Source organism: Lygodium microphyllum, chromosome 4 (assembly GCF_053477565.2).
Source record: "Lygodium microphyllum isolate KBCC chromosome 4, Lygodium_microphyllum_v1.1.10, whole genome shotgun sequence".
NCBI classification, from domain to species: domain Eukaryota; kingdom Viridiplantae; phylum Streptophyta; class Polypodiopsida; order Schizaeales; family Lygodiaceae; genus Lygodium; species Lygodium microphyllum.
In genome coordinates this window covers 113414495-113441359 of record NC_141138.1, presented here as the reverse complement: position 1 = coordinate 113441359, position 26865 = coordinate 113414495, and the positions used below count along the sequence as shown (strand labels likewise).

The following is a 26865-nucleotide window of genomic DNA, read 5'->3' as shown; positions in this document are numbered from 1 at the left end:
TGCACATAATACATCAACCTATGTATCTCAAAGTTCTTCTATGACCACGCTAGAGGCCACGTTGGCCTTCTCTTTGCCTTTGGTTGTCTCCGATACATCTGTCTTCTCTTCCTTCTTCTTTTTATCTCCTGCATTCTTCTTTCTCTCTTGTTCCTTCTTGTGATACCTGCAATCAGGTTTCTTGTGGCCCTTCTGACCACAATGATAGCAAGTAATGCCACTCTTAACCTTTCCTTTGCTCTTGCTCCTGTTTCTGTGTCTTGCATTTGCATTTTTCTTTTCAGCCATGTCTCTTACATTATAAACTGAGTTACTGCCTTCTCCACTAGACATACATCTAATTTCTTCATTCATGATAGAACCCCTCACCCCATCATATGAGAGATTGGAGTTATTGCTGAGTGAAGCCACCAAGGTCTCCCAAGAGTCAAGCAGTGTCATGATCAAAAAGATCGCCCTCAACTTATCATCAAAGTCCAAATTTGTATCTTTGAGTTGATTTAGAATCCCTGTAAATGCACTGAAGTCCTCAGCTACTACAAGCTTTGACTCATCCAGTCGCGTATTCACCAACTTGCGCATTAAATGCATCTGAATAACAGGTGTGGTGATCTCATAAGTAGTTTTCAGCTTCTCCCATATTGCATAACATGTATCTAAACCCTTAATGTCTGTCAGAATGTCATTAGTGACACCCATCTTTATGTAAGCCACAACCTTTTTATTCACTCTGGCCCAATCTGCATCAGACATTAGCGTGGGTTTATCTTCCTGCAAAGCATCCTCGCAATCCTTTAGGAACAATATGCCTTGCACATGGTCTTTCCAAAGGTCAAATCCATGACCATCGAACCATTTAATCTCCATCAAACTCTTGATGTCTAAACTGGAAGAAGTTGCAGCCATTTTATCACGGACACAAGAGTAAATGCACTAATCTGCAAAAGTACAAGCTGAACCGGTAAAATGCACTGATGTTCTTTGTCAACCAGAAATAAATCTCTGCTGTTTGTACATGAACCAGCCACCAAACAGGCAAAAATGCAGAAATTTACCAAATTCTGCGCAGATCCCCAAAATTTCAAGTCCAAAATTGCATAAATGTCAGCCAATCTGACCCAGCTGAGCAAAACTTTGCCAATACATGCAAAGCCCCAAATATTTGGGATCCAATGTCAGGAAATTTTGCCCAAAAGAGCGAAAATCCGACAAATTTGGCAAAATCCCCAAATTAATTGAGGTCACCGCTCGCAATGCCAGCAATTTCTGACACGAATGTCACTGTCAGGCCTAGATGAGATCAAATCTGGGAAAAGCCCCAAATTTTCTGGCCAAATTTGCACAGATTTAAAAACTGTGCTTCCACGCATGAACTCCATCAAAGAACAAGGATAAAAGGGTTTTTTTTAAACGAATTTTTGATTTAAAGAAAAATGGCGAAAGGGGGTCTATAGATCCGTCAGGCGGGTTGCGTGACGCTGCCTGCCTGTTGCATGGTGTCCAGCTGTAGGCGCACTGACCTGTTGTGTGGTGCTCCAACTCGAGCGCGTTGACCTCTCGTGTGGCGCCTGTCTTCTAGTCGTCCGCCAATCGCCTGCCTATCACCCAATCGTCCGCCTGGTCACGCCAATCACCAGCTGCAACAAGTCAACGCCCGTCTGTCGCCAGTCTGCAGCGCGGTCACACCACACGCCTGCCTAGTCACCTCGAGCAATATTCTACTCATCTTCTGCTTGGCTGCTCGGCTGCTGGTCTTCTTCACGAGAAGCGTGCACAAAAGTCAACTCTGATACCAATGGACCAAGAGGGGGGCATAGCAGAGAGAGAGGGAGGTCGAGCTAGAGTGAGTGTGAGAGTGTGACGGCTGGAGAGAGAGTAAGCAGAGTGAAAGATACGAGTCGATTAGAGTGTACCAACAATGTGTGTTGATACACAAAGAATAAAATGCATTTATACTTAGGGCACGTAAAGGATGCGTTCACATGTACAATGTGCGTGTACTATACACGGAGGTTACCGGGCCTTTATCCCAACACTTGCTATCCCTTCTGAGAAGTAGCAATGAGAGCCACCATAGTAGAGGTCATACTGTAAAACTAATTGAACAGTTGAGCGTAACATAGTAGCTAATACTCAAATTCATAGAATATAGAAATAGTGAACTGTGAGATCACCTGTTGCACAAAATGAAAGTATTTCCACGGTCACTTGTTAAGGAACAATGTGACCTGATCATCACAGGACTTAAAAGTCCCCGTGGTAGATAACTCGGCAAAAAGCCACCGATACCCAAACAACTGGACTTTCAAGTCATCTTGGTCAATGATTCTAAAGTTTTGGAGCTTAATGCAACAGGTCATATCCTGAGCCGTGTAGCAATCAGTTAAGTGTATCCAACACTTTGACAAAATGTTCAAGCTGAGAATGAAACTCAAGCAATAAACCTTGCATCATCTCGATAATAGCAGAGGCATTTCTAGCCTTCCATGAGCAAACAATCTCGTATGAAATAAGAGTGAGAACAGGTTAAGGTATGGAACATGTGGGATAAGAAGGATAATGTGGATAAGAAAAAGATCATAAAACAGGATAAGGAGGAGTAGAAGGTGGGTTAGCAAAAATAGGCTAAAAGTATCGAATGGGTACCAATTGATACAGAGGTACTAGAACATGAATGTTTCCATAAGATTCCAATAGAGATGGAGATATCGGGACACATGAGCCCTATCCAAATGTTGATTGGGGCATAGCAAAATGACCAAAAGGCCCACTAGGTAATGTCGTGGAGGCAAACTGTGGTACCAACGGATCCACACTCAAAAATGGCTAGGTGGAAATCTGTGTCATCTTAAACCCAAAAGTATGTGGATGGGAGGTCCAGCCTCCATCATAGATACCACTCAACTAAGGAAAAAATGAGGTCCTAAAGGCTGTGCCTAAGGGTAAAGGACCCCACACTAAGATGTGTGAAGATATATGAGATTCACTTAATGGATATATAAAGGAGTGTGCAATTGAAGAAAAGGGAGTAATGGGTGGAAAATTAAATGGATTGGTAGATGCAATTGTTGAAAATATTTTTGGTTTCTTTTGTTCATTAAACGCATTGAATTGAAATGAAGAAAGAGATGGTTCGGCTACTTCAAAATGACCTTGAGATAAAGAAACTAAAGGGATAAAAGGGGAAAAACTTACAAGTGGGTGAATTAATCTTTTACACTCTTCACATTTCTTTGAGTTCATGAACAAAAGTCTATCTTCATCACGACTAACTAAACCAATATCTTGATTGCATAGTCCCTTCTTCATGGGAATCACAAAAATCTTGTAGAAAAGAATAAGGAAAATCAAAAGATTGGGAAGTATGAAACTGTATACCTGGCATAGGAGTAAATGAGGATAGAGACATGAATGGCATAGATGAACGAGGTAGAGAAATAATGGGTATGGATATAAATGGAACAGAGATGAAAGGTTTGTACTCCATGCTAGTTTCCATGATAGAATGACCAAACCCTTCTAGAGCTTCCATCCTTCTTGCAAAATCATTAGATCGATACACCAAATCTAAAGGTAAAAACTCAAATTTACCTTCAAGTTGTTATTGAACCCAATACATAAGGATGAGATCGTACTCGACTTGTGAAATCTTGTAGGGTCTTTGGACTCCATGGTAGTCCAATGTCTCTCTGGCTTTGTCGAAAGTTTGCAGAGCAAGCTCTGAGACCCACTTCCACTCGTTTCTCCTTGGATTTGGCTCGAGAGAATGAAGCAATAATGTAGTGTTCAAAGTCACCTTGCTCTCTTATTGTTCTTACTTCTTGCAAAGGGCTGTCAAATCAAAGATCTACAATTCTTCAAAGAGATCCTAGCTCTATTACCATGATTAGCAAATGTCCTCACACAAAAACACAAATACAATCGTACAACAAAACATAAATTGATAACAGAACGTAGTTCAGGGTGATAGGTAGCTCAAAGACAATGAACACAATGAATAATCTAGAATGAATGAATCTAAATAATACAATCCTCATGCAGCAAACACACTATATAGTGAATGAATACTATACCTCGAACTAATAAGCTAGAGTGTGTCATACTCCAACAGATCTCAAAATGCAGCAAGGTAGCCTCCAAAGAGATTTGGCAATAGCAAACACGGCAATGTAGATGTCGGATCAATATCAAACAAGTAGAGGAGAGAGAAACTACAAGTGCAACCACCAAAGTATGTGCAACAGGTTGGGCAACTCCAAGAAGGTCAAAATGGAGCAAATGATACAGGTGACAGCTAGTAATGGTTAAACACAGAATTCAGGAGTTTAATGCAGTCTATCGAAGATGTCGCCAACAGCCAGGGCAGGGGTAGATGAAATAAATGCAACCCAAATACTACCGCCAATTGCAAACACAGCCTTTAGAAGGCAAGTGACACCTGAAATCGGCAATGGGAGGTGCATGCAGCATGGTGAAGCCTGAAAACAAACGTCATATGGATATAGCGGGGCAGCTTCAACTGAAATGTCCTTCACGAACAAGGTGTGGACAGCACAGTTCTAGCACTTGAAATCTACAAAAACAAGATTGGACTAAGTGGGAGAATAAGTTGTCTATTTATAGAAAGTTTAGGGCCTCCCAAATTAGGGTTTACATGTTGTTAGCAGATTAGTCAGTTAAGTCTGTACATGTGGTACATTAAGATGGGCACAGAGATCTTTTAGGCACTTTATTTGCCAACATTTATTGTGTTTTGGCATTCAGTCGTCCAACATTTAATGTTGGCCAACCAGTCATAGTTTTGGCATTTATTTGGTCTTTATATTCTCGGGCTCCCTCCTCCTCATTCATTCATCACCTTATAGTTCTTGGAGAAAGGGAGCAGGTGCCAGTGCCTCCACAGTCAATGACTCACATTGCTTCTATACTATCTCATGTCTTGGTATATGGATTCCATTTCCCAAGCATACTTCTGAGTTCTCATCTGTATTGTGTTCTTTCTTTCCCTATCTCTTTTGTCTTGTGTTTCAGCAGTTTATTACAGCTTATGTTTATGCTTCCATTGCTGCACCACTTCTAACATCGTATCAGATTTCAAGATTTGTGTTCCTACTGTGTTTTCTTGCTGATTTCAGGACTGTTTTCACTCTTGTTGATTAGGCGGCTATTGCTCCAACCAGGTGACTTGTTTTGCTTGCGTTTTTTTTCCTGACATCGGCATCCGTACAACCTGTGCATCCGTTTCAGCCTGCGTTTTGGTGCCTCAACATCTCCTCTTGACTAGCCACTTGGATTCTCAAGCCGTTTTTGCTGTTTTTGGCAGTTTTAAACTGTTTTCTTGACTTTTTACAGCAGCTTTCGTCTTATTTTGGTTAGATTTTGGGTTATATTGTATACTCTTGTTTTTTGCAATCTGTGCTCGTGTTTTGGCTGTGTTCCCTCTCAAAATACTTTCTTTTCTCTACTTCTGTTCTCAATCCTCTACATATGGCTCCTCCATACACATCCACTAATGATACACTACATGGAGATTCCCGTGAGGCTTTTGCAGCTTCATAAAGGGGTTCGAAGATGAAGAAGTCGAAGGCCCAGTGTTACCACTATGGCCAGAAAGGCCACTCGTAGAAGGATTGCAAAGAGTTAACGGCTTCCAGGAAGAAAAAGGAGTATAAGACGAAGCGGGATGCGGACTCCTCTGACGAGTTATCATCTACCTCAAATTCTGACTCAGGTCCTCCGGCCAAGGCGAAGTCCAAGGCGTGTAAGGGATCCTCTTCTTTGGATCGTGGGAAGGGCATGGTGGCCCCTTCCTCAGCTAATTTCTACTGGTGGTGATGAGGTCATCCCTCACGACTCTCCAATACTAGAGAGGGAGTGTGAAAGGGTGATGAGATGAGGCAACCGCGCCTCACATATATTTCTATACAGATGCACAAGATCCAAAGAGGAACATCCCTGACGCATTGATCGAAGTCTAGCAAGTACAAATCCTGGAGCTAGGATTGACATCCAAGTTCATGATGGGCTGGTTCTTTGACAAAGAGCGGGTGGCTTTGGTTTGGAGCTCACATGAGGGGACACTTTGGCGGTCTGCCAAAGAAGGGGAATTCATGGTCATGTATGCGCTATGGCATTGGTGACAAGCCGGTCACGTATGCTACATTAGAGGCATTGTTGACAGACATTGAGAGCTGCTATGATCTTCACTATCTTCAAGAGCTGGTACGATCGACATCAATATCAGGTTCTCTCCGAGGCACCTTGGTGGTGGCTTGCGCACCCACTACTTGGGTATCCATGGTTCTACTTTGATGGACATTGTTGTATGTACTATGATGCGACCTTATTATTGTATATTGTATTGTATCAGATCACCCATGGTCTGAGAGCGGGTGTTAGCAGATTAGTCAATTCATGGTTGAGTCTGTACATGTGGTACATCAGACTGGGCACACATCTTTTAGGCATTTTATTTGCCAACATTTATTGTGTTTTGGCATTATTTGCAGCCAGTTGACCAGCATTTAATGTTGGCCGACCAATCATATTTTTGGCATTTATTTGGCCTTTATATTCTCGGGCTCCCTCATTCATTCATCACCTTACAATTCTTGGAGAGAGGGAGCAAGTGCCAGTGCCTCCACAGCCAATGACTCACATTGCTTCTTCTGTATTGTCTCATGTCTTGGTATTGTTAGATATGATCAATGCCCCACCCTCATTAGGTGCTACCAATGATCCATGGTGCTCAAAGTTGTAAGGGCCCCATTATGAGGAGAAGCCAAATGTGAGCCCGGACATTGATTAAGTCCTGACTTGTATATCAGATGAGGTCTATGTGACCGGATGGCAAAAAGGTGATTGTTGTGGGTCTAATCTTTGGGTTAGACGAAGTGGTTAAGCTAGTAGCAACTCAAGGCGCATTGCATGGAGTTGTGGTGTAAGGGAGTTAAAAGGGGCCCCTATTGTGGGGTCTGAGGGCCGCAGAAGAGGCCCCTCGCTAGGGGGTCCCAGGGGGGCCAACGGCCCCCCTGGCGGGGGTCCGGCCCGATGGTAAAGGGAATATTCCCTGGAATATTCCCTGGCCGACTAGTGGAGGCTCATATGGTAGGTCGGTCAGCAGGCCGACCTAACGACCTTCGCAGGCTATAAAAGCTAAACCCCTTCGCAGCCATCTTTCACCCAGTCAGAGTTGTTATTCCAGCTAGCCTTAAGCTCTTCACCTATCTTCTGTCTAGATCGCCATCTAAGCTTCACACAGTGGAAGCGCACAGGTGGACAGAGCTATCTTTGTATCAGTTGTTTGGAGTTAAAGAATTTACTGATTCTCCTCTTATCTGTTGTGTACTCTCTATCTCTTTCTCAGATTCTGTTCACTGCGCCGTGTAATATTTTACATGGTATCAGAGCCCAGGGGGCTCTAGAGATCGGAGAGCGTGCAAGAGGCAAAGGCTTCAACAGCAAAGAGAAACTATGTCGACTCTGGGAAGCGGTTCTGGCGCATCAGGAAGCGGTACAGGAGGTGGTGCTGCTATACCGGCTATTCAAACACTGAGGATTCGTCCACCAACCTTCAGCGAAGGCAAGTTAGATGGTACAAACTACACCTTGTGGAAGTTCAAAATTACAACTATCCTTGATTCTTATGAGCTTCTGGAGATTGTGCTGGGGACTGACGCAGAACCACAGCCTACCCCCGACCCATCAAATCCTAGTGTGATGATTCCTCCGAATGCAGATCTTCTACGAGCTTGGAAACGAAGGAATGCAGATGCATTGTGTGCCTTAGTTACAAGCTGTTCTGACAGTGTTTTGACTCTGATTCAGCATACAACCAAAGCATCAGATGCTTGGAATGTACTAAGGAGTCAGTATGAAACACGAAACCAAACAAGGATTCAAAACTTGGAGAATCAACTAGCAGCGAAGAAGTTTGCTGAAGGAGAGACGGTTGAAGCATTCATCACTCGGATTAAGAATCTGCGCGACCAGATGGCTGGCGCTGGGATACAAAAGACTAGTGAAGAGCTAGCTCGGAGGGGTCTTCGGATTTGTCCACAAAAGTTTGATGGACTAGTAATTGCCCTTAATACTCAGGTGAGACCTCAAGCTTTGACTTTTGAGGAGTTTTGTGCATTATTAATGGAGGAGGAGTTGAGGCTGAAAGCCCGAGAAGGAAGCAACAATGGAGATGCTGCATTCTCTGCCAATGCAAAAGGCAAAGGTGTTTCCTCCACCAAAAATGATGGTGACAAAAATAAAAAGGGCGGCAAGAAGAAGTTTCAAGGAGAGTGCTTCTACTGTAAGAAGAAAGGACATGCAATTGCAGATTGTCGTGTCAAGAAGGCAGATCAAAAGAATGGTACCCTTAAAAGTAAAGGGAAAGAGACGGCCAATACGGCTAAAGCAGAGTTGGAATTATTCATGGCGACCATTGAGGAAGTGTGCTCCTCAACGCAAGAAGAATCTACCACTGACTCATGGGTGTTGGATAGTGGGGCCTCCCGTCACATGACCAACAAGAAAGGTCTATACAGTTCTATGCAGCCTCTACAAGAATCCATCACTGTGACGGTTGGAAATGATGCTAAATGCCCTGCTACGGGCACAGGTACTATTTCTTTTGTTGCTGCAAATGGTGAAGTCAAAAAGCTTTCAAATGTGTTGTATGTTCCCGAAATCAGGAGAAATCTCTTATCAGTTGCTACCATAACTGATCTTGGTCATGAAGTGAGGTTCAAGAAGACAGGTGCAGAAATTATTGATAGTGCTGGCACAATTGTTGGCAAAGGAGAAAGAAGGAACAACCTGTATGAGCTATGTGCTCTTACAGCCACCGTTGGAGTGGGCACAAGTAAGCTTTGGCATGAAAGGTTTGGACACATCGGATTTGCAGTATTGAAGGAGATGCAAAAGCAAGGTATGGTTGCTCACCTACCTACAATAACTGAATTGAAGGAACCATGTGAAGCTTGTATGATGGGCAAGCAACAGAGAAAGGCATTTCCACAAGAAAGCAAGAATAGAGCACAGGTTGCTCTAGAGTTGGTGCATGCTGACTTGTGTGGTAAAATGCCTACACAGGCCTTGGGGGGATCTTCTTATTTTATGTTGATTGTCGACGACTACAGTAGGAAGATGTGGGTGTACTTCCTTCGTGATAAGGCTCAAGCTTTTGGTAAGTTTAAAGAATGGCTAATACTTGTTGAGAATGAAACAGGGAAAAGTGTAAAGAAATTTAGAACAGATGGTGGTGGTAAGTTCAACTCAAAGGAGTTTGAAGGCTTTTGCAAGAGCAAAGGGATCAAGCGTCAATTGACGACGCCTCACACACCTCAACAGAACGGTATTGTGGAACGCAAGAATCGCACCATTGTGGAGATGGCAAGATGCATGCTAAAGGGCAAGGGATTGCCTAACCATTTTTGGACTGAAGCTGTTAATACTACAGTCTACATTCTAAATCGGAGCTATACAAAGGCTCTCAAGGGAAAAACACCTCATGAGGCTTACACTGGTAAGAAACCATCTGTCTCACATTTCAGAATTTTTGGATGTGAATGTTATGCACATGTTCCAGATGAGAAGAGACAAGTTACAACCAAAAAGCAGAAAATGTATCTTCTTGGGTTATAGTGATGAGCAGAAGGCTTACAAATTATATGACCAAGAGGCAAAGAAGATCATCGCGAACCGTGATGTGGTGTTCAAGGAGGAGCCGCATACGGTGGAGGAGGAGAAGACAAGTTCTTCCACTTTATCATCAAGCGAAGAAGTAGTCCACTATGAACCTGTCAAGAGAGCTATCCCTATCCTTAAGGAGGAGGAAGCATCATCTTCAGATGATGAGGAAAAAGTTCACCAACCTGACATCACCCCACCGGAAAAGCCATTGCCGCGCTGGGTGAAGCAGCTCTATGACCACAATAATTCTATACCTGCATCTGTTGAGGAGAAGGCAGACGGACCAAGGAGGTCTCAAAGAATAGAGGAGCAAAGGAGGGCTTCTGCTCACATAGTTAATATGGCCTTGATGGTTGAGATTATGAGAGAAGTAAAGGAGCCAACTGACTTAGAAGAAGCACTTGTAGATCCATCATGGAAGGCTGTTATGCAAGCGGAGTATGACAGCATAATGAAGAATGACACTTGGGAGCTAGTGGATCGACCAGCAAAGCGGAAGGTTATTGGCACCAAGTGGATCTGGAAGGTAAAGTACAAGGCTGATGGTACCTTAGAAAAGTACAAAGCTAGACTGGTTGCCCAAGGATTTTCACAAGTTGAAGGGTTTGATTTTCAAGAGTTATTTGCCCCAACTGCCAGAATGACCACTATTCGCACGGTACTTGCAGTGGCTGCCCACAAGAAGTGGCCAGTGTACCAAATGGATGTTAAGTCAGCGTTCTTAAATGGTGACCTCAAGGAGGAGGTGTACGTGGCTCAGCCACCAGGGTTTGAGGCCCCCCATTCTGAGAACAAAGTGTGTAAACTGAAGAAGGCATTGTATGGGCTGAAACAAGCCCCCAGAGCATGGTACCAGCGGATAGATAGGTTCTTTTTAACCTAAACTTCAAAAGATGTGCCTCAGATGCTAACTTGTATGTTTACAGCGATGGTAAAAAGTCTGTAGTGATTGTCCTATATGTGGACGACCTTCTTATTACAGGTGACTATGAAGATATGATCAACCAAACTCGAAAGGTTTTGAGTTCTGAGTTTGAAATGACAGACTTGGGCTTGCTGCACTATTGTTTGGGGATTGAAGTCTGGCAAGAGCCAGGAAAGATCTTCATCTCTCAGAAGAAGTATGCATGGGAGATCTTGAAGGCATTTGGCATGACCGAGTGCAAGGAGATAGCTACACCTATGGAGATGAATGCAAAGTTATCCGTCGAGGATACATCAACACTAGCAGACATTGGGAGGTATAGGAGGTTGGTCGGCAGTCTGATCTACTTGTGTAACACCAGACCAGATATCAGTTTTGCTGTTGGTGTTTTGAGCAGGTTCTCAAACAAACCTCATGAGAGTCATTGGAAGGCTGGGATGCGGGTGCTCAGATACTTGAAGAAAACTCTTGACTATGGTATCACATACAGTTTCGGAACCTCTCTTGTGGGGAACTGTGACTCAGATTGGGCAGGAGACATTGATTCCAGGAAGTCAGTTTCTGGTTATTGTTTCTCTTTGGGTTCAGGAATTTTCTCTTGGATTAGTAAGAAGCAACCAACAGTGGCATTGTCTTCTACCGAAGCAGAGTACAAGGCAGCTTGTTTTGCTGCATGTGAGGCCGTATGGTTGAGAAGGATTCTATGGCATATGGGAGTGCAGGATGAAGAACCAACTGTGCTGAGATGTGACAATCAGAGTTGCATCGCCATTGCCAAAAATCCAGTGTTTCATGCACGCACCAAACATATAGAGATCCAGTATCACTATGTGCGTGATTTGATGGAGGATGGGATAGTGGAATTGGTCTACTGTCCAACAGAGGAGAATGGAGCAGATATCTTCACCAAAGCACTTACGAAGAATCTGCTTCAAGTTCATCTTCAGAGACTCGGCATTGGGACGAGGAGATAGTTCACCTATGGGTGGACATTGAGGGGGGGTGTTAGATATGATCAATGCCCCACCCTCATTAGGTGCTACCAATGATCCATGGTGCTCAAAGTTGTAAGGCCCCCATTATGAGGAGAAGCCAAATGTGAGCCCGGACATTGGTTGAGTCTTGACTTGTATATCAGATGAGGTCTATGTGACCGGATGGCAAAAAGGTGACTGTTGTGGGTCTAATCTTTGGGTTAGACGGAGTGGTTAAGCTGGTAGCAACTCCAGGCGCATTGCATCGAGTTGCGGTGTAAGGGAGTTAAAAGGGGCCCCTATTGTGGGGTCCGGGGGCCGCGAAAGCGGCCCCTGGCTGGGGGGTCCCAGGGGGGCCAGTGGTCCCCTTGGCGAGGGTCCGAGGGCAGCGCCCCCGGCCCGATGGTAAAGGGAATATTCCCTGGCCAACTAGTGGAGGCTCATATGGTAGGTCGGTCAGCAGGCTGACCTAAAGACCTTCGCGGTCTATAAAAGCTAAACCCCTTTGCAGCCATCTTTCACTCATCTTTCATCCAGTTAGAGTTGTTATTCCAGCTAGCCTTAAGCTCTTCACCTATCTTCTGTCTAGATCGCCATCTAAGCTTCACACAGTGGAAGCACACAGGTGGACAAAGCTATCTTTGTATCAGTTGTTTGGAGTTAAAGAATTTACTGATTCTCCTCTTATCTGTTGTATACTCTCTATCTCTTTCTCAAATTCTGTTCGCTGCACCGTGTAATATTTTACAGGTATATGGATTTCATTTCCCGAGCATACTTCTGAGTTTTCATCTGTATTGTGTTATTTCTTTCCCTTTCTCTTTTGTATTGTGTTTCAGCAATTTATTACAGCTTATGTTTACACTTCCATTGCTGCACCACTTCTGACAGTGAGACACTGAAAGTCTCTCAAATCACTTCCGGTTTAAAAGAAATTGTTAAAATTCTTTAATTAACTTGAGTTTTGGGGTTGTTTAATGAAAGCTAATAATAATTTAGCTCAACACAACCTATTTTGCATTTCCAAATTCGGCTCAATCTACTACCTATCTATCATTGATCTAGCCTACACATGTTACACAAATACATTCAAAGGCTACTTTCTATGTCTTGAGATCTACTAGAGTGCGACACACTCTTCTACTCATACTCTCTATCCCAATACTCAAGGCACGAGAGTTAGGGGAATTATTTTCACCTTGCATACATAGTGTCTTTGCTACATTGAGCATTGTACTTATTCATTTATTATTCAATTTCATTATCTCGTGCATTCATTGTCTTTATGTTAACCCTAACCCTAATTGTATTTCTTTATCAGTCTGTGCGTTTGTCGTACGATTATGTTAATATTCTGTAGACAAGCATTTCTTTATAAGAGCAAGAAGAGTCATCCTCTAGAGCTTCGAGACAATAAGATGTACTAAAGGACCTTCTCAAGATACTTCCAATGTTGAAAATGAGAAAAAGCAATTAGTGACAACAGGAGCAAGATATGCAAATGCAAGGTTTGGTGGTGGTACTACTTTTCATGCTATGGTGGATCAAGGATTGCATATGGAGCAATATGGGGCAGCCAAGATACTTTGGTGGTGGTACTATTTTTCATGCTATGGTGGATCAAGGACTGCATATAGGACTGCATGGGACAACTCATGGTATGCAACAACCAATGCATGGAAAACAAAACCCAATGTATCCTAGTATGGCTAGTGAAATGCAGAACCCCATGTATACTAGAATTGGCATAATACCAAGGGCACAAATTGGTATATATAGTTACACATTTGCACCTTCTATATGTGTGAGGCTCAAGGGAAGAATGTTGGTCGTGCAAATGTTTCTCATGGTGCTGGTTATGATACAAATGCAACAAGTGCACCCCAGATAGAAGTAAGCCTAAAGCTTTGCAAAAAGCTTAAAGCTTTTCTTTGGATAGAGCCTTTGATGAGTACGTCTACTATGTTGTCTTATATAGGCACATAGACCAAATCAATCTCCCTTGCATGGAGTCGCTCTATGACATAATGATAATACACCTCGATGTGCTTTGTTTGGGCATGAAAAACTAGATTTCGTGCAACTACCAATACACTCAACTGCCAGCATAGATATATGTAGCTGATGGAAGTGCAATATGCTTGTCTGGTAAAAGGCATCTAAGTCAAACACACTCAATTGTAGCTAAAAAAGTTGCCGTGTATTCAGCTTCACAACTCGAAACGGCCACTATAGGTTGCTTCTTGCTAAGCCAAGAGACGCAAGCATCACAAATGAAGAATGTCTACGCCCACAAAGCATTGGCCACTCCATCAAACTCCAAGGGAAGCTTGTAGAGTATCGTGCCCACAAGATATGCCTCTAGAAGAGCAAACTGCATGTGTCGAAGCTAGTTTTATACCTATGAAAGATGGAGCAAAAAGGATTGAATAGTGTCCTTCAACTGAAACTTCGTCTGCTAAAGCTATCCATAAATGATCACAGTACACATGGGGAAAGGTGCCTCATGCAACATCTAAAGCTTCAACCATATTTCTAGTGATGTCTGACAAGAGATAACCACTGGTAGAACTTCTTTAGAAATACACCAAAGCAGTGCACAATACGCACGTGCATCATCCTAATCCCATATAAACACAGCTTCCTCATGGTTGTTCTCATCAAAATCTTCAGGAAGATCACAACACTCCATGTAAGATAGTCACATCCATGTAACTTAAAATTTATAAAGGTGCACAGAGGAGCCATCTAGAGAGGGGAGAGAGAGAGAGAGAGAGAGAGAGAGAGAGAAGATAGAGAATAGATGGCATATGGAGAGAGAATATAACCAAACCAACAGCAAAGACTTTCCAAAATGAGAGTTTATATACACTATAACCAAAAATCTAATCAAAAATGAAGGACAACTGCTGCAAAATAAGGCAAACCTAGTCAAAAACTGCCAAAAACATTAAAAAATGCATGTACAAACAATCGCCCAACCAACCACGATTAGAGACAAAAGATAAAAAACGCAAGCTGAGGAAGCATTTAATGCAACAAATTGACGATTGCAAGTTGGAATCCAAGCACAAGCTGAAAACACAAGTTGTTGGTCTGAAAAATGCACGCCTGATCAACAGGGAAAAGAAAGACCTATAATCAACAAAAAATTCGCAGCATGAACCTGGATCCTGCAATCTATTACCATGTCAAAAGTGGTGCAACAATGGAAGCATAGACAAGTGCTGAAATAAACTGCAAAACACAAGACAAAAGAGAAAGAAAACGGAAGAATAGTCATAGCAAATGCTTGTTATAAATCAGCCTTAAATGTTGAAAGCTTCTATTCATTAACCCCAATCAAGAGCATATCGTCAACATACAAGATCGGAACAAGGAGAGCATGCCCCTCCTATCTAATATAAAGGGTGCTCTCAGTTGGGTTGTTCTAAAAGCCTAGGCCAATCAAATAAGAATGCATCTTGTACCGTGCCCGTGGTGCCTACTTCAGCCCATACAAGGCTTTCCACAAATGGCAGACTTTCCTTTCCATACCCTCCTTTACAACCCTAGTGGAGCTAACATAGACTTCCTCATTCAAATCTCCAATTTCCTTCACCAAATCACACATGCATCAAGCATAGATGATATAGAAGAGGCGAGAGAAAAAATTCTGCAATTCAACAATTAAACAATAATCAACATCAATTTCTCGCGCAAAAAACATGCCCAAATCAGGTCACATGCCTTTGGTCATGCATTCAATCCAATTGCCTACCTCAACTGTTGCTGCCAAGTCTAATCTAGCACTGCGAAACTGGCTGCCTAAATCAAAAACAGTTATAAATGTTGTCGCCAACTGTTACATGGCATCCTAGAGTTGTCACCCGTTCCTGATGACCTACCTACTACCATCACCTCCTGTTCCAACCCCTATTTACAAAAAAAATCAAGCCACCCACTAACCAATGACTCCAGAATCCGCTCTAGAATTGGTCGCCCTATTCCCATGGTAAAACAACAATTGTATCTCTCCAAAACTGAGATCCTTGCCCCCCCCAAAAAAAGTCAAATCTATTAGCAATCATGTGTCTTGTGTGGTCATCTCCTACCTCTGAGCCTCCATCTAAGTTAGACGAGGACATTAGGAGATCTGACATTGTCTTTGTTTGTCATTTTATGTGCTTTAGGCACTTTAGATGGAGGGCACATTAGTGCATTTCTTTTTGGGCATTTTTGGCTGTTGTGGGAGCCCATATTTTGGGCCTGGCCACTTTATTACTAGTTGTGGCCCTGCTCTGCCTATATATAGCTGGCCTGACATTAGTGCATTTCTTTTTGGGCACTTTTGGCTATTGAGGGAGCCCATATTTTGGGCCTGGCCACTTTATTACTAGTTGTGGCCCTGCTCTGCCTATATATAGCTGGCCTTCCCTCCCATTCTTATTATCCATCATTGATCCTTTGTGATCAACTAGTCCTCATTCTTTCATCCCCTCTATCTAGCCCCCACATTGACATGAAGAGCTGCATGTTGGGGCTGATTGTTGCAGCCTTGTACCTTCAACCATTGCAGTCACATTGTTCCTTCCCGCACTTGCATCCTCTCTCCATGTTCACTTTCCCTTCCATTGCGCACTCTTAGATGGTATCAGAGCCATGTGTGGGAGCTGGCAATCTTTGAAGAGGAACAACCTGTCCGCCATTTCAACCAGCTGGGCGCCTTCCAAGCAGTGCTCTAGACCTGCATTTGATCAAAGGGATCCTTCCTTCTCGCTGGGCGCTGCCACTAACTCCCTGGCAGCTGCTGTTTGTGGAGGAACAGGTCTTTACTTCCTACGTTTTACAGCAGGCAGCCTTCTCGCGCTGCATATTCACATGGGTAGCATCATAACAGTGCTGGGGAGCCTCTTTACTACTCACACCAGCCTGCATTTTGCAGGGCCAGCCTCTGTCAAGCTGCGTTTTGTGCTGCTTGCTGCATTTCAGGTCTTCCTGTCCTCATCTGCTAGGCTTGGTCTTTGTTGTGCAGGGATAGCTGCTATCCAGCTTGCATTCTGTACAGGATCCACTCAGCCATCTGGGCAGCCATCTTCCAGAACAGGGTAGCCATCTCTCTGACCAGGCGGCAGACCTGGGCAGCATCACTTGTGAACAGGGCAGCCAATTTAAGCTATATTTTCCAGGCAGGATGCATTCCTTTAGGTGGACCATAGTAACTAGCAATAGCCGTCTTGGGCCCCCAGGACACGGAAATGCCATCCCAAACAAATCTGTTGCAGGGGACTACAGACAGTTTTTGCTAAAATCCAACTGAGACATTAATATGGTTTTCTGAAGTCATAGCAATCAATACCTTCGAATTTTGCAGCTGCACCTCCCAGAAACAGAACTTGTTATCCTCCTCCGACCTTTTTTAGCCAAAGCTCTTGCCCAGCTCATCACATTTCAATGATGAATAAAAGTAAATCCTCGAGCCTGTCAACCTTATGCAAGCCCCACACGAGCACATGCTTGGCAAAGGCTTCGTAGTCCCAATACCCCTGTATTTCAATTTGTTACAGAAAACAGAAATGAAACAATACATATCTCAGAAAAGACGTCATACATATGCAACAAACCACTCTCACAACCACTGAGTTCACCAAAAAAAACTCAATTTTCTTCCTTTTTCAAAACACCAACCTACTTCAGTGACACTTAGAAAGTTAACCTAATTCTTAATATGGCTGCTCTATGGAAAATAGAAAACCAAGTTTTAAAACCTGAAATGAGACTTACCAAAAAGCATGAGTTGTCTGTGGCCAAAAACTGATGCCATCGTCCATCTTAGGACCTCTTTGATTATCTTGAACCCATCATACAACACTTTGAGCTAGCTCTCCAGTCTTGGATTCAAGCACTAAGTCATGGCCCAAATCATGTGTCAGGACATACAAGTCTGATTCTACAAAATGGTCTCCTTTTGTAGGATACAAACCCCTGAAAAACTGCCAGACAATCTCTGCCATCTTTTTTTGGGGAGATGAAGCTTGTGAGTTTCTGAAAACATGCTGGGTTTTCTGCATCACAGCCGCTTCATTCATCAGCAACCATGCCATGCTCCTAAGGAACTTTTCATGCTTAGGAACCCAGTTAGCTTTTAATGCTGAATGGCGTGTCTGTGAATTGCTGAGCACAATCTCTTTATTCAAGCTCCTCATGTTCTCTTTGAAACTTTTCTTTAATTCCTGAGATTTGAACGCTTTCTTGCCCATATCACAGATAGACCTTACATACAATGTGCAAAGAAGAAATCTGCAATAGTCAATCACCTTCTTTCTATTCTCTGCATGACAATACCATCCACTTAAGACAGTCAATATATTCTCAATTTGCTGAATGCTTGAAGGAGCACCTAAACTTTTTAAATACATATGGCAGCACTGTCGAGTGGCATTTATCGATAACCTAACTTTCAATACCCTTTTCTGAGTTGCAATGTCACATGACCGTTTGTGTTGTGATACAACATAATGGACAACCTTTTGTGATATATTATGATCAAGAAAGCTGACTCCAGTTGAAATATGAGAGATTGTCAAATAGTTGTCCAAGTTCAACCATAAATGTCGTCTTGCAAAGTCACAAAGCAATTCTTTGAATTTAATCACCTCCTGAGATGAGCTATTGCTACCAATCAAAAATTCAGAGCCATGCCTTATGTACTGTAATTTGCACGCTTTTTCTACAGTTTTGGCCACAGGTTTGAACAATAGCAGAGAGGAGGAGGACTTCGATGAAGCCTGCTTTTTCACAGAAAGACAAGATATTTCCTTCTCCATGAACTGGTCAATTTGATCCAAGAAAACATTGCAAAGAAAAGGAATCAGCCTTTTGCATGAACCCCAGTCAGAGACAGCATGTGACTTCTTATGCATCTTTAGTTCAGAAACCGGCAGTTCCACAAAAGCACTCTTAATCAGATGATAGACCCTGGAATCTAAACAGACTCTAGCGAGACTGTCTAAAATCCATACAGAATAACATTCTTTATGCATAAAACTTACGTCACCTTTGATAAACCATGTACATCCTAGAAAGGAATTTGAAATTGATCTTATGGCAGTCTGTGCATTCCTTCCAGGCCTTGATGCATGAGATCTGTGCGAAAATCTTGCTTCAAAAAGAGGTTCTAGGACTAAGAGTAGAGCTTCTTGTACAACATCATCCTGAAAAAGAGGTGACCCAGATTCTTTCTTCTCTTCTACCTCAGGAGACAATAGATGTATATGCTTTTTATCCCTCCAGCTGTAATTACCACTTGCAACCCTAGATATAAGCTTTTCAAGCCTGGAATTTACCTCCTCACACATGAGTTTCTCATCAGCTAGGCTCCCTGTCACATGCAAGTGGACTCTTTGATAGGCTATTATCCAAAGTGACAAGTTTGCAAGTGGGAAAGTCAAGTCCCGGAAGACTTCCCTGCTCTTAATAAAGCAAGTAATCCACCATTCTGTGTACATTTGAACAGTTTCAGCACTGCTTATTCTGATACAAGGTTTGCCAGAAACAGGTTCAGCAACAACAGCTCCCGTGACCAAAGTCTTTGACTCCACTCGTGAGCTCGTCTTTGCACCTCCTGTCAAGCTCAACTTTGACGGGGATCTCACAGAGTCTGTTACTGCTTGAAAAATTACGTTCTTGCCAGGGGAGGGATGTTCTGGTTTGTTTACCTGAGGGCGCTCCCTTATCATTTTCTCACAGCTGCTGGAAGAACTCTTCTGAGACTTGAGACCTCCATCTGATTTCAGGGGAATGCTGATGTTATTCCTGACATCTCCTTTGGTACTCAAGTTTGAGCATCCCACAGAATCTGCTATGGTTTGACAACTCTTCCTACCAGGGGAGGGATGCTCTGGCTTGTTTCCCTGAGAGACTTCCCTTATCGATTTCTCACAGCTGCTGGAATCACTCTTCTGAGGCTTGATTCCTCCATCTGATTTCGGGGGAATGCTGACGATATTCTTGCCATCTGCTTTGGCACTTAAGTCGGATGAAGCTCTATAAGGTTTAATATCAGCCTGAAACCTACCTTTACTAATAGCTTTATCCGCGTCTACTACAGGCGTGCCAGCAGAGGGCATCAGGTCTGATTTACCTTTGACGGAGGCAGTTTTGGTGCAAGGCCTTGCCTGTGACGATGCACCTTTGCCAGAACCGCTGTTGGTAGTAGTAGATGCTGCATTTCGGAGAACCAAGCGCAGCTCGTCTCTGGCAGGGTTAGGGTTAGGGATGCGGGATCCAGCACTACTACAAAAGCGCGAAGCTGCATTCGCCATTACCAGCTCGGCTGAGGCCAGCAGACCTGTGCATGACGCACCAGCACGTGATCGTAAGATGCGCCTCACAGGCACTAATATCGCGCGCCATTGCATCTTTAGTTGTGCTAGAGCAGCAGGGATGGTCTGCTGGAGTGGCTGTTGCCGCTTACCATTCTTTTTGATCGTCTACATTTAACCTGCAGTGCCGTTGCACGATTGATGAAATTTTTCAGGTAACTTAGACAGCTTCTCATGCATTGATTCCTTAATCCAATCGTCTGATCGAATGGTTGTTTCGTAAAATTCAATCAATAACGACATCCCATTTGCTCGATCACTAGAATGGTCGCGTGAGAAAGTCCAAATCTTGGATGGAGCGACTCGGTGATCCCTTACCCTTTAGGATGTAAAAATCGAAATGAAGCCTACTCACAACCATTTCAAAATTGAAACATTAAGAAAATCAGCATAACATGTATATAACGTTACTCTAATCTTCTAATCAATAGTTGTTGCAACACCTATTGGTAAAGTTCTATATTCCTCTAATTTGTGGGATAATAACATTTAAGGATCTGTTTGCTTTCAAGTTCCTTGTTTCTACCTACTAGCTGGTTGTGGAGGTTCTATTTTGATGTGGTGTGGTCTGTCCCAAGCATTCTCTACTTTGTCAGATTGGTCTACAATTCTATGTTGTCCTTGACTACTTGAGCCTTCTCTCTCCTAAGCACTTCACACAGTTATTCCATTGCTATCAAGTTTCCTCTTGTGTAAACCAATCAACCACCTTGCTCATGAGTGCCAACTATGGAATCATTTGATTGATGCCCGTCTCCTTTAGAGATAGCCTCATCCACAATTCTACCATTCTTTAGCTCTAATAACTCTACTTGTACAATGAGACAAATAACTAGAACTTGATGCAATTCCATGGGCCCTTTGTCCTTCCCCTTACCAGAACTTTTAGCTCCCCCTACATATTGTGCATCAACTCTTCTTATTAACTTCTCCAATTTCTTGCATAGGTCGTCGTTCCTTTAAGTAGCTTTTCCTCTAATGCAAGTCTTTCTAGTAAGACAAATTCATGCTTTTGAGGATATCTTCACGCTCCTTCAAGTGTGCTACTTATTCTTGCTACTACAGTTTTTCAATACCTCATTCATGGTCTATGTCAGATCAAGCCCTCCTCACTTGGAATATCGTGCCTTGCAAGTCTTTCTAGTAAGACAAATTCATGATTTTGAGGATATCTTCACGCTCCTTCAAGTGTGCTACTTATTCTTGCTACTACAGTTTTTCAATACCTCATTCATGGTCTATGTCAGATCAAGCCCTCCTCACTTGGAATATCGTGCCTTTGTTCTCTTCTCCATTATTTATTCTTATGTTGTGTCCTCTATTCTTATATCAACCTCAACTTCTACTTCCCTTGATATTTTCCTTTGTCTTACTATACCTTGCCCTCTTGTGTCTTGTTCTCTATCGTGTGCAACTATGTTTGCTACTGCAATAACAATGGTCACACTTCTTTTGGGTGGGGACTAAATTTTGATATTGTTCCTAATCTTGCTATGAAAATTCTTACAATTGGTGCTCCCAAGGTGGTACATATCACTTGAGTGAATGTAGACCCATATAAAATTGTACAATTTCTTACTTCTACACTTGTTAGTGTTCTTGGGGATGTTATTGTACTCCGTTGGCCTTTGTAAGTGATTCCACGATTATGTCAATCCAATTATTAATTAAATTTTGTTTGATGATATTTGTGAAGAAAATGTCTTCCATGATGCCCCTCGAAATTGTGCTAGCTAATGCACTTGGCTTATTATAAGTGAACATAGTGTGGAATACTTAGGTAATGACTTCCAATTCATTATCTTGAATTGCACTAAATAGCACCCCATCATTATTCATCCCTATTTGTTTGTTCCATGTGGTTGCTACCATTGTCACTTTCTTTGTCAACTCATATATTTTTTCTCTTACTTTCAGACCTAGGGCAAGTTCCACTAACTCAGGTATAAGTGCCATTGATCTTTACTTCTTGAGGAGATGCTTGGGTTGCCATTTGTATAAAGAAAGCACTCAAGGTGAAGGGTTTTCTTTAGATGGAAAATGAAAACTTGATCTTTGGCACACAAAATGGTGTAATCAATACTCAAGGGGTGTGCATAGTTCTAGTGATTTTACATCCAACTTCAAATTTTCCTTAAGAAACTCCCCCCCCCTTTCAATGGTGCTATACATCTTCCTAGTTGTGAGTGGATGTATGTTTTTTTTTAATAAGCATTTTTTTCAATAATGAAATTAGAGGTTAAATCGCATAGTTGACACAAAGCCAAACAAAATGGAGCGTGTGCTTATTTATGTACATGAGAAGGGGGATTTATTTATTTATAGTTCTCAAACCTTGCGTCAACCATTTGAAGAAGTGAGGGTTATATTCAAGTGATAGTGATCCATGTCTTATGATTGCATATTGATATGTATGACATAGATTTAGACGCCGGTTAGGAAATCTTTTGAGCCTACTTTGTTGGCTATGTGCAACTCTTCCTCACTTAAAATCTAGTCCAAATATGGGTGGAGCATTATATTGTCTTCTAGGTATCAACTCCGAGTCAAAGCAAGCACTCGAAATGATGTAGGGGCGATGTAGATCAAGTCATATTTGTTTGACTTGATGGAATGATGTTGTTCAGCATTGGTCATTATTTAATAGTGGATTCATTCCCACTGTGCACATACAACGAATCATTCTTGCAAGAAAATAAACTCGAATTTCACTCGATAATCCATATTCTCTAGGTCCTTTGGCAATGTCTCTATACAATTGCATTTGAAGGATGTGATTAATCGGCCCTCGAGAGCTCTTTCTCATGATATTTGAGCTTTGATTAGCTCTTCAACAATCATGGGATACTTATTGAATATAAATTCAAACAACCCTTCCCATAAGTAGTGTATAGACTTAAAGGCCACAATCATACTATGATCCAAGAGACCTAGATCTAGTCTTTCAAAGCTAGGAGCAAAGAGAAAAAGGCGAAGGTGTTTTCAAGATATTTAATGCATGTGATTATATTGTCATCTATATTAACAACTATGTTGTTGAATGCTGAAATGACTTGATTTTTTGGTTGATTTTTGTAAACGCCCCAAACAACGTAGTATGCTTAACAATTATGATATTCGCTTGTTTTCAAGATTTAATATAAAAGAGAATGAACACTTAAAGCTGAAAATGAAAATTACTCACAAAATTACAGCCATGAAAATGTAAAAGTAATGGAGACAAGATTGAGGGTTGAAGATGGGCAACCCCCCCCCCCCCCCTCGAAGGAATGTATTTCTGCTCAACCCAAGTCCCTTAGGGAAGAGCTCAGTTACAATCAACCTGAGAGTGAGAAGAAGTAATTCTCACTCTCACAAGGTCATGCAAAGATGTACAAACACACACGCATTATCTATTATGCAATGATAAGAACTGATTTCTTTATAGTATGAGAGAAGAAAAAGGGGAAATCAGCCTTCTCCATCGTTGAACAGTAGTACATGGATAGGGCTTGCTTCTTGTTGCTAAAATGGAAGAAAGAGCTTGAAAAGGAGATGCTGTAATGAATTTACAGGCTTGCTGTCCTATAAAACAGTAGTGATAGAAGAGGGAATATGGAGGAATTTGATAATGGAGAAGTGGGGGATGATGATGGGGATGGATGGGGCCAGTTTCTGGCTATCTGTGGGTGCTATACATGAGTTTACAGCAAAGAAAAATGATGCTGAATGAAGAAAAACTAGCTCTTATTTATAGGGGAGGGAAGAGCTAGTACAAAAGGGGAAAGTGGAGTAGCACAAGACAAGTGTCCAGCCACATGTCATGAGATGTGACAAGTGGTGGGACACTTGGAAACTTGTGTGACAAGTGTCTTGACACTTGTCTCTTCTCTATGGCCTTCCTTTTTGGGTTGAATACTGTCAAGAATAGAAACAACCAAATTTAGTAAGCACAATTAGAGTACAGAACTTACTATTTTTAGAATGATATCCCTATTTTTTAGGACTAGCATTTTTAGGCTAATTCAAGGCTCCTAAAATTTAGGGACCCCCCCAATATGGGTGTCATATGAAAGCTTTTTTCGTGTACATCGCAAAAATGGTATCTAAATCTTCATGTGACTTTCCTTTGCAAAGAAATGTGCATTTCAAGCTTTCAGCCCACACATGCACATTATATAAGGATTTCATGATCATGCCATCTTGTTGATTGTAACTGTCTGTTCTGGTGGATCTAGCCCACACTTCAAGGCATCAATCCTTTTTGTGTGCGAGTCTAACCCTGATTTGCGTGGGTTCTAGTCACAGGCGCCCAATTGGGCCATTTAGGTGGAAGTGTGAACTATCTTTTCTCTAACCCACCGCGTGGGTCCACCATAACCTGTGACCACTCATCAGTGGCCAGCTCCAATGCACTTTTCTTTATATCTAATTAGTGCAAAGGAAATAAATTTAATAAATCATTATAGAGACAAATTAATGAAAAAGGATACAAATTCTGTTTCTATAGAGTTGTGACATGCCATGACGAGCCCTGTGGCGGACACTTCATGGGAGAAGCGACAGCTAGAAAGGCCTTGCTTGCATGATATTTGTGGTTGATCCTTCACAAGGATGCCTATGACTATTGCAAACGGTGTGATGCTTGTCACTGTAACCTACTCTTCCCAAAAAGCTGTTCAAGAACTGAGGAATTGACTTCATTGGTCCCGTTGATCCGCCAACCAAAAGGAAGCAGAATAGATACATTTTGGTATGTACAAACTATGTAACTAAGTGGTGTGAAGTCAAAGCTCTGAAGCGGGATGATGGCAACAACATAGGCTTGTTCCTGTACGAGAACATCATCGCCAATTTTGGTAGCCCCCTAAAGCTCGTAAGTGACAAAGGTACGCACTTCCTTAATAAGATTATGGAAGAGTTGGCAGAGCTGTACAATATCCGTGTACAAGATCCATCATCGTTGTAAGTCCACACCCTATTACCCCACAACCAATGGCCAAGTCGAAGTTACCAATCGCATCCTTTGCTTGATTCTAACAAGGACAATTGCTACACATCGTCGTGATTGGGACAATTGACTTACACATGCTCTTTGGGTGTACCGAACCTCCTATAAGGCTACTATAGGACGAACCCCTTTCCAACTGGTGTATGGAACATAAGTCGTCTTCCTTGTTAAACTCAAGCCACCCTTCCTACATGTGGCTATCAAAGAATGCTTGGGAGATGGCGAGTCACTACAATGCCGTCTCTTGCACTTGAAATGTCTCGATGAGACTTGCAGGATGCCCCAAAAGTGCATGGAAGCCATGCAAACTCGCAGAAAGGCCTATCATGACAACTTCATCAAGCAAGAGTTCAAGGAAAGTGACTTAGTCCTAGCCTAAGATTCATGATTTGGCAAGTTTCCAGGAAAGTTTAAACAACACTGGATGGGCCCTTATAAGGTACTTGTTGTCAACCCTAATGGCTCTGTTCAAGTCCAAATAGTCGATGCTTCGAATGATCCCTTCCTGATTAATGGCTATCACCTCAAGAAATATTACCCTTCTTGGGAATCCTGACAATCACTATCGATAACTTCTTCATTCTTTGCACAATGGTCAATACGGCTTTACCTAATGCTCCAGATAACCCTCTTGTTGATCATGATGATGTGATTTCTCTCTATTAGCCCCTCCATCCATCTTTCCTTTTGTTTGCTGTGGTAAAGGTGGTGAGGATGGTTCTGATACATGGCGTTCTTGCCATTCTCCTCTTTCAATAGAAAAGAAGAAGAAAAAAAACATAAAATAAATAAATAAATAAATATATCATGGAAGAAAAGAACTTAGGTCCCTGTCATGCCAATCTATTCTTCGAGAAAAGGTGGAAATACCCTCGGGAGTAGGGCAAGAGAAAAGAAAAGAAAAGAAAAAAATATAAAGAAAAAAAACTATTATGGGAGGAAAAAAAGAAATTCCTAGTTATAATAAGAGGCTTCGTTCCAAGACAAGGTGACACACACCCTTGGATGGGAAGTTGGCTGTGGAAAAGGTGGTAACACCCCACAGTCCGGGACATCCAAATCTCTAGCAGAACTCTTGCAAAAGAAGTTTTCAAGCCACCTCTCTTGGTGTGCTATATCCTGTAACCCCATTCGTGCTTTTGAAGCCTCCAACAGAAGATGTTTCCCACATGCAATTCAAGTAATCACCTTGTTGGCTACCTCCCTGGGTATGCCTCTTCATCAACCAATCCAAGTGACATTATCAACTTGCTGACGCCAATCTTCATCGATAAACATAGAGCGATGTGAGCTTTCATCCTAACCAGATGGGGATGTATGTATGGGCTGCCCTCTCTAATCATCAATCAAGCGTGAGATAGCAGGTGGGGTGAGTGACCAGCCCTTGCTCTTTATATTTAACAGAGAGGTGAGATTTGTGAATGGAGCATTGCACGCACGGGATGGGCCTCTCAATGTACAAAGCACAAAATTGTTCATATGCACAGTACTATAAGGCTTATACTATCAATTGCACACAAGGCATACACCCTTTGCACAAGTGATAATGAGGATTACATCAATGGGTTTCAAGAATAGGATGCCCTCTTGTATTTATCAACAGAGCATGAGACAGAGGGGGGTTGAGCATGACTGATGTTTCCTTAAACAATTATTGAGAGGTGTTGATTGAGGGACATTATAACACTTGGCATTAGGTGCGTTCTTGTTTCCCTATGCATATACGGGATGTGTCTCTGCCATCACCCTAGGACATGTCACTCTATTTTGTACAGTGCACTACGAGGCTCCCTGGCCTTCCTACTTGCACCTATGTTAGACGGGTTGGGACGCATTAATGCACCCTCAACTGTCTACACTGGCATACTCCCTTTGAACCATCTCCCTTGAACACCATATTGGAGAATATGGGAATTTTTCACAAGTTTG

General features: G+C 42.3%; 1 protein-coding gene across 1 annotated transcript in view; it reads right to left on the bottom strand.

The window, feature by feature from the left end:
* Nucleotides 1-20244, bottom strand: part of LOC148037487 (nuclear intron maturase 1, mitochondrial-like) — a 49219-nt gene extending 28975 nt beyond the window's left edge. Inside the window, exons 1-2 of the mRNA XM_087676436.1 lie at nt 17347-20244; nt 16922-17108 (exon numbers count right to left, since the gene is read on the bottom strand). Of these exons, the coding sequence (XP_087532562.1) occupies nt 17424-19982 (2559 nt within the window). The 5' untranslated portion in view covers nt 19983-20244 and the 3' untranslated portion in view covers nt 16922-17108; nt 17347-17423. The remainder of the gene's footprint in view (nt 1-16921; nt 17109-17346) is intronic.
* Between the last annotated feature and the right edge of the window lie 6621 nt (nt 20245-26865).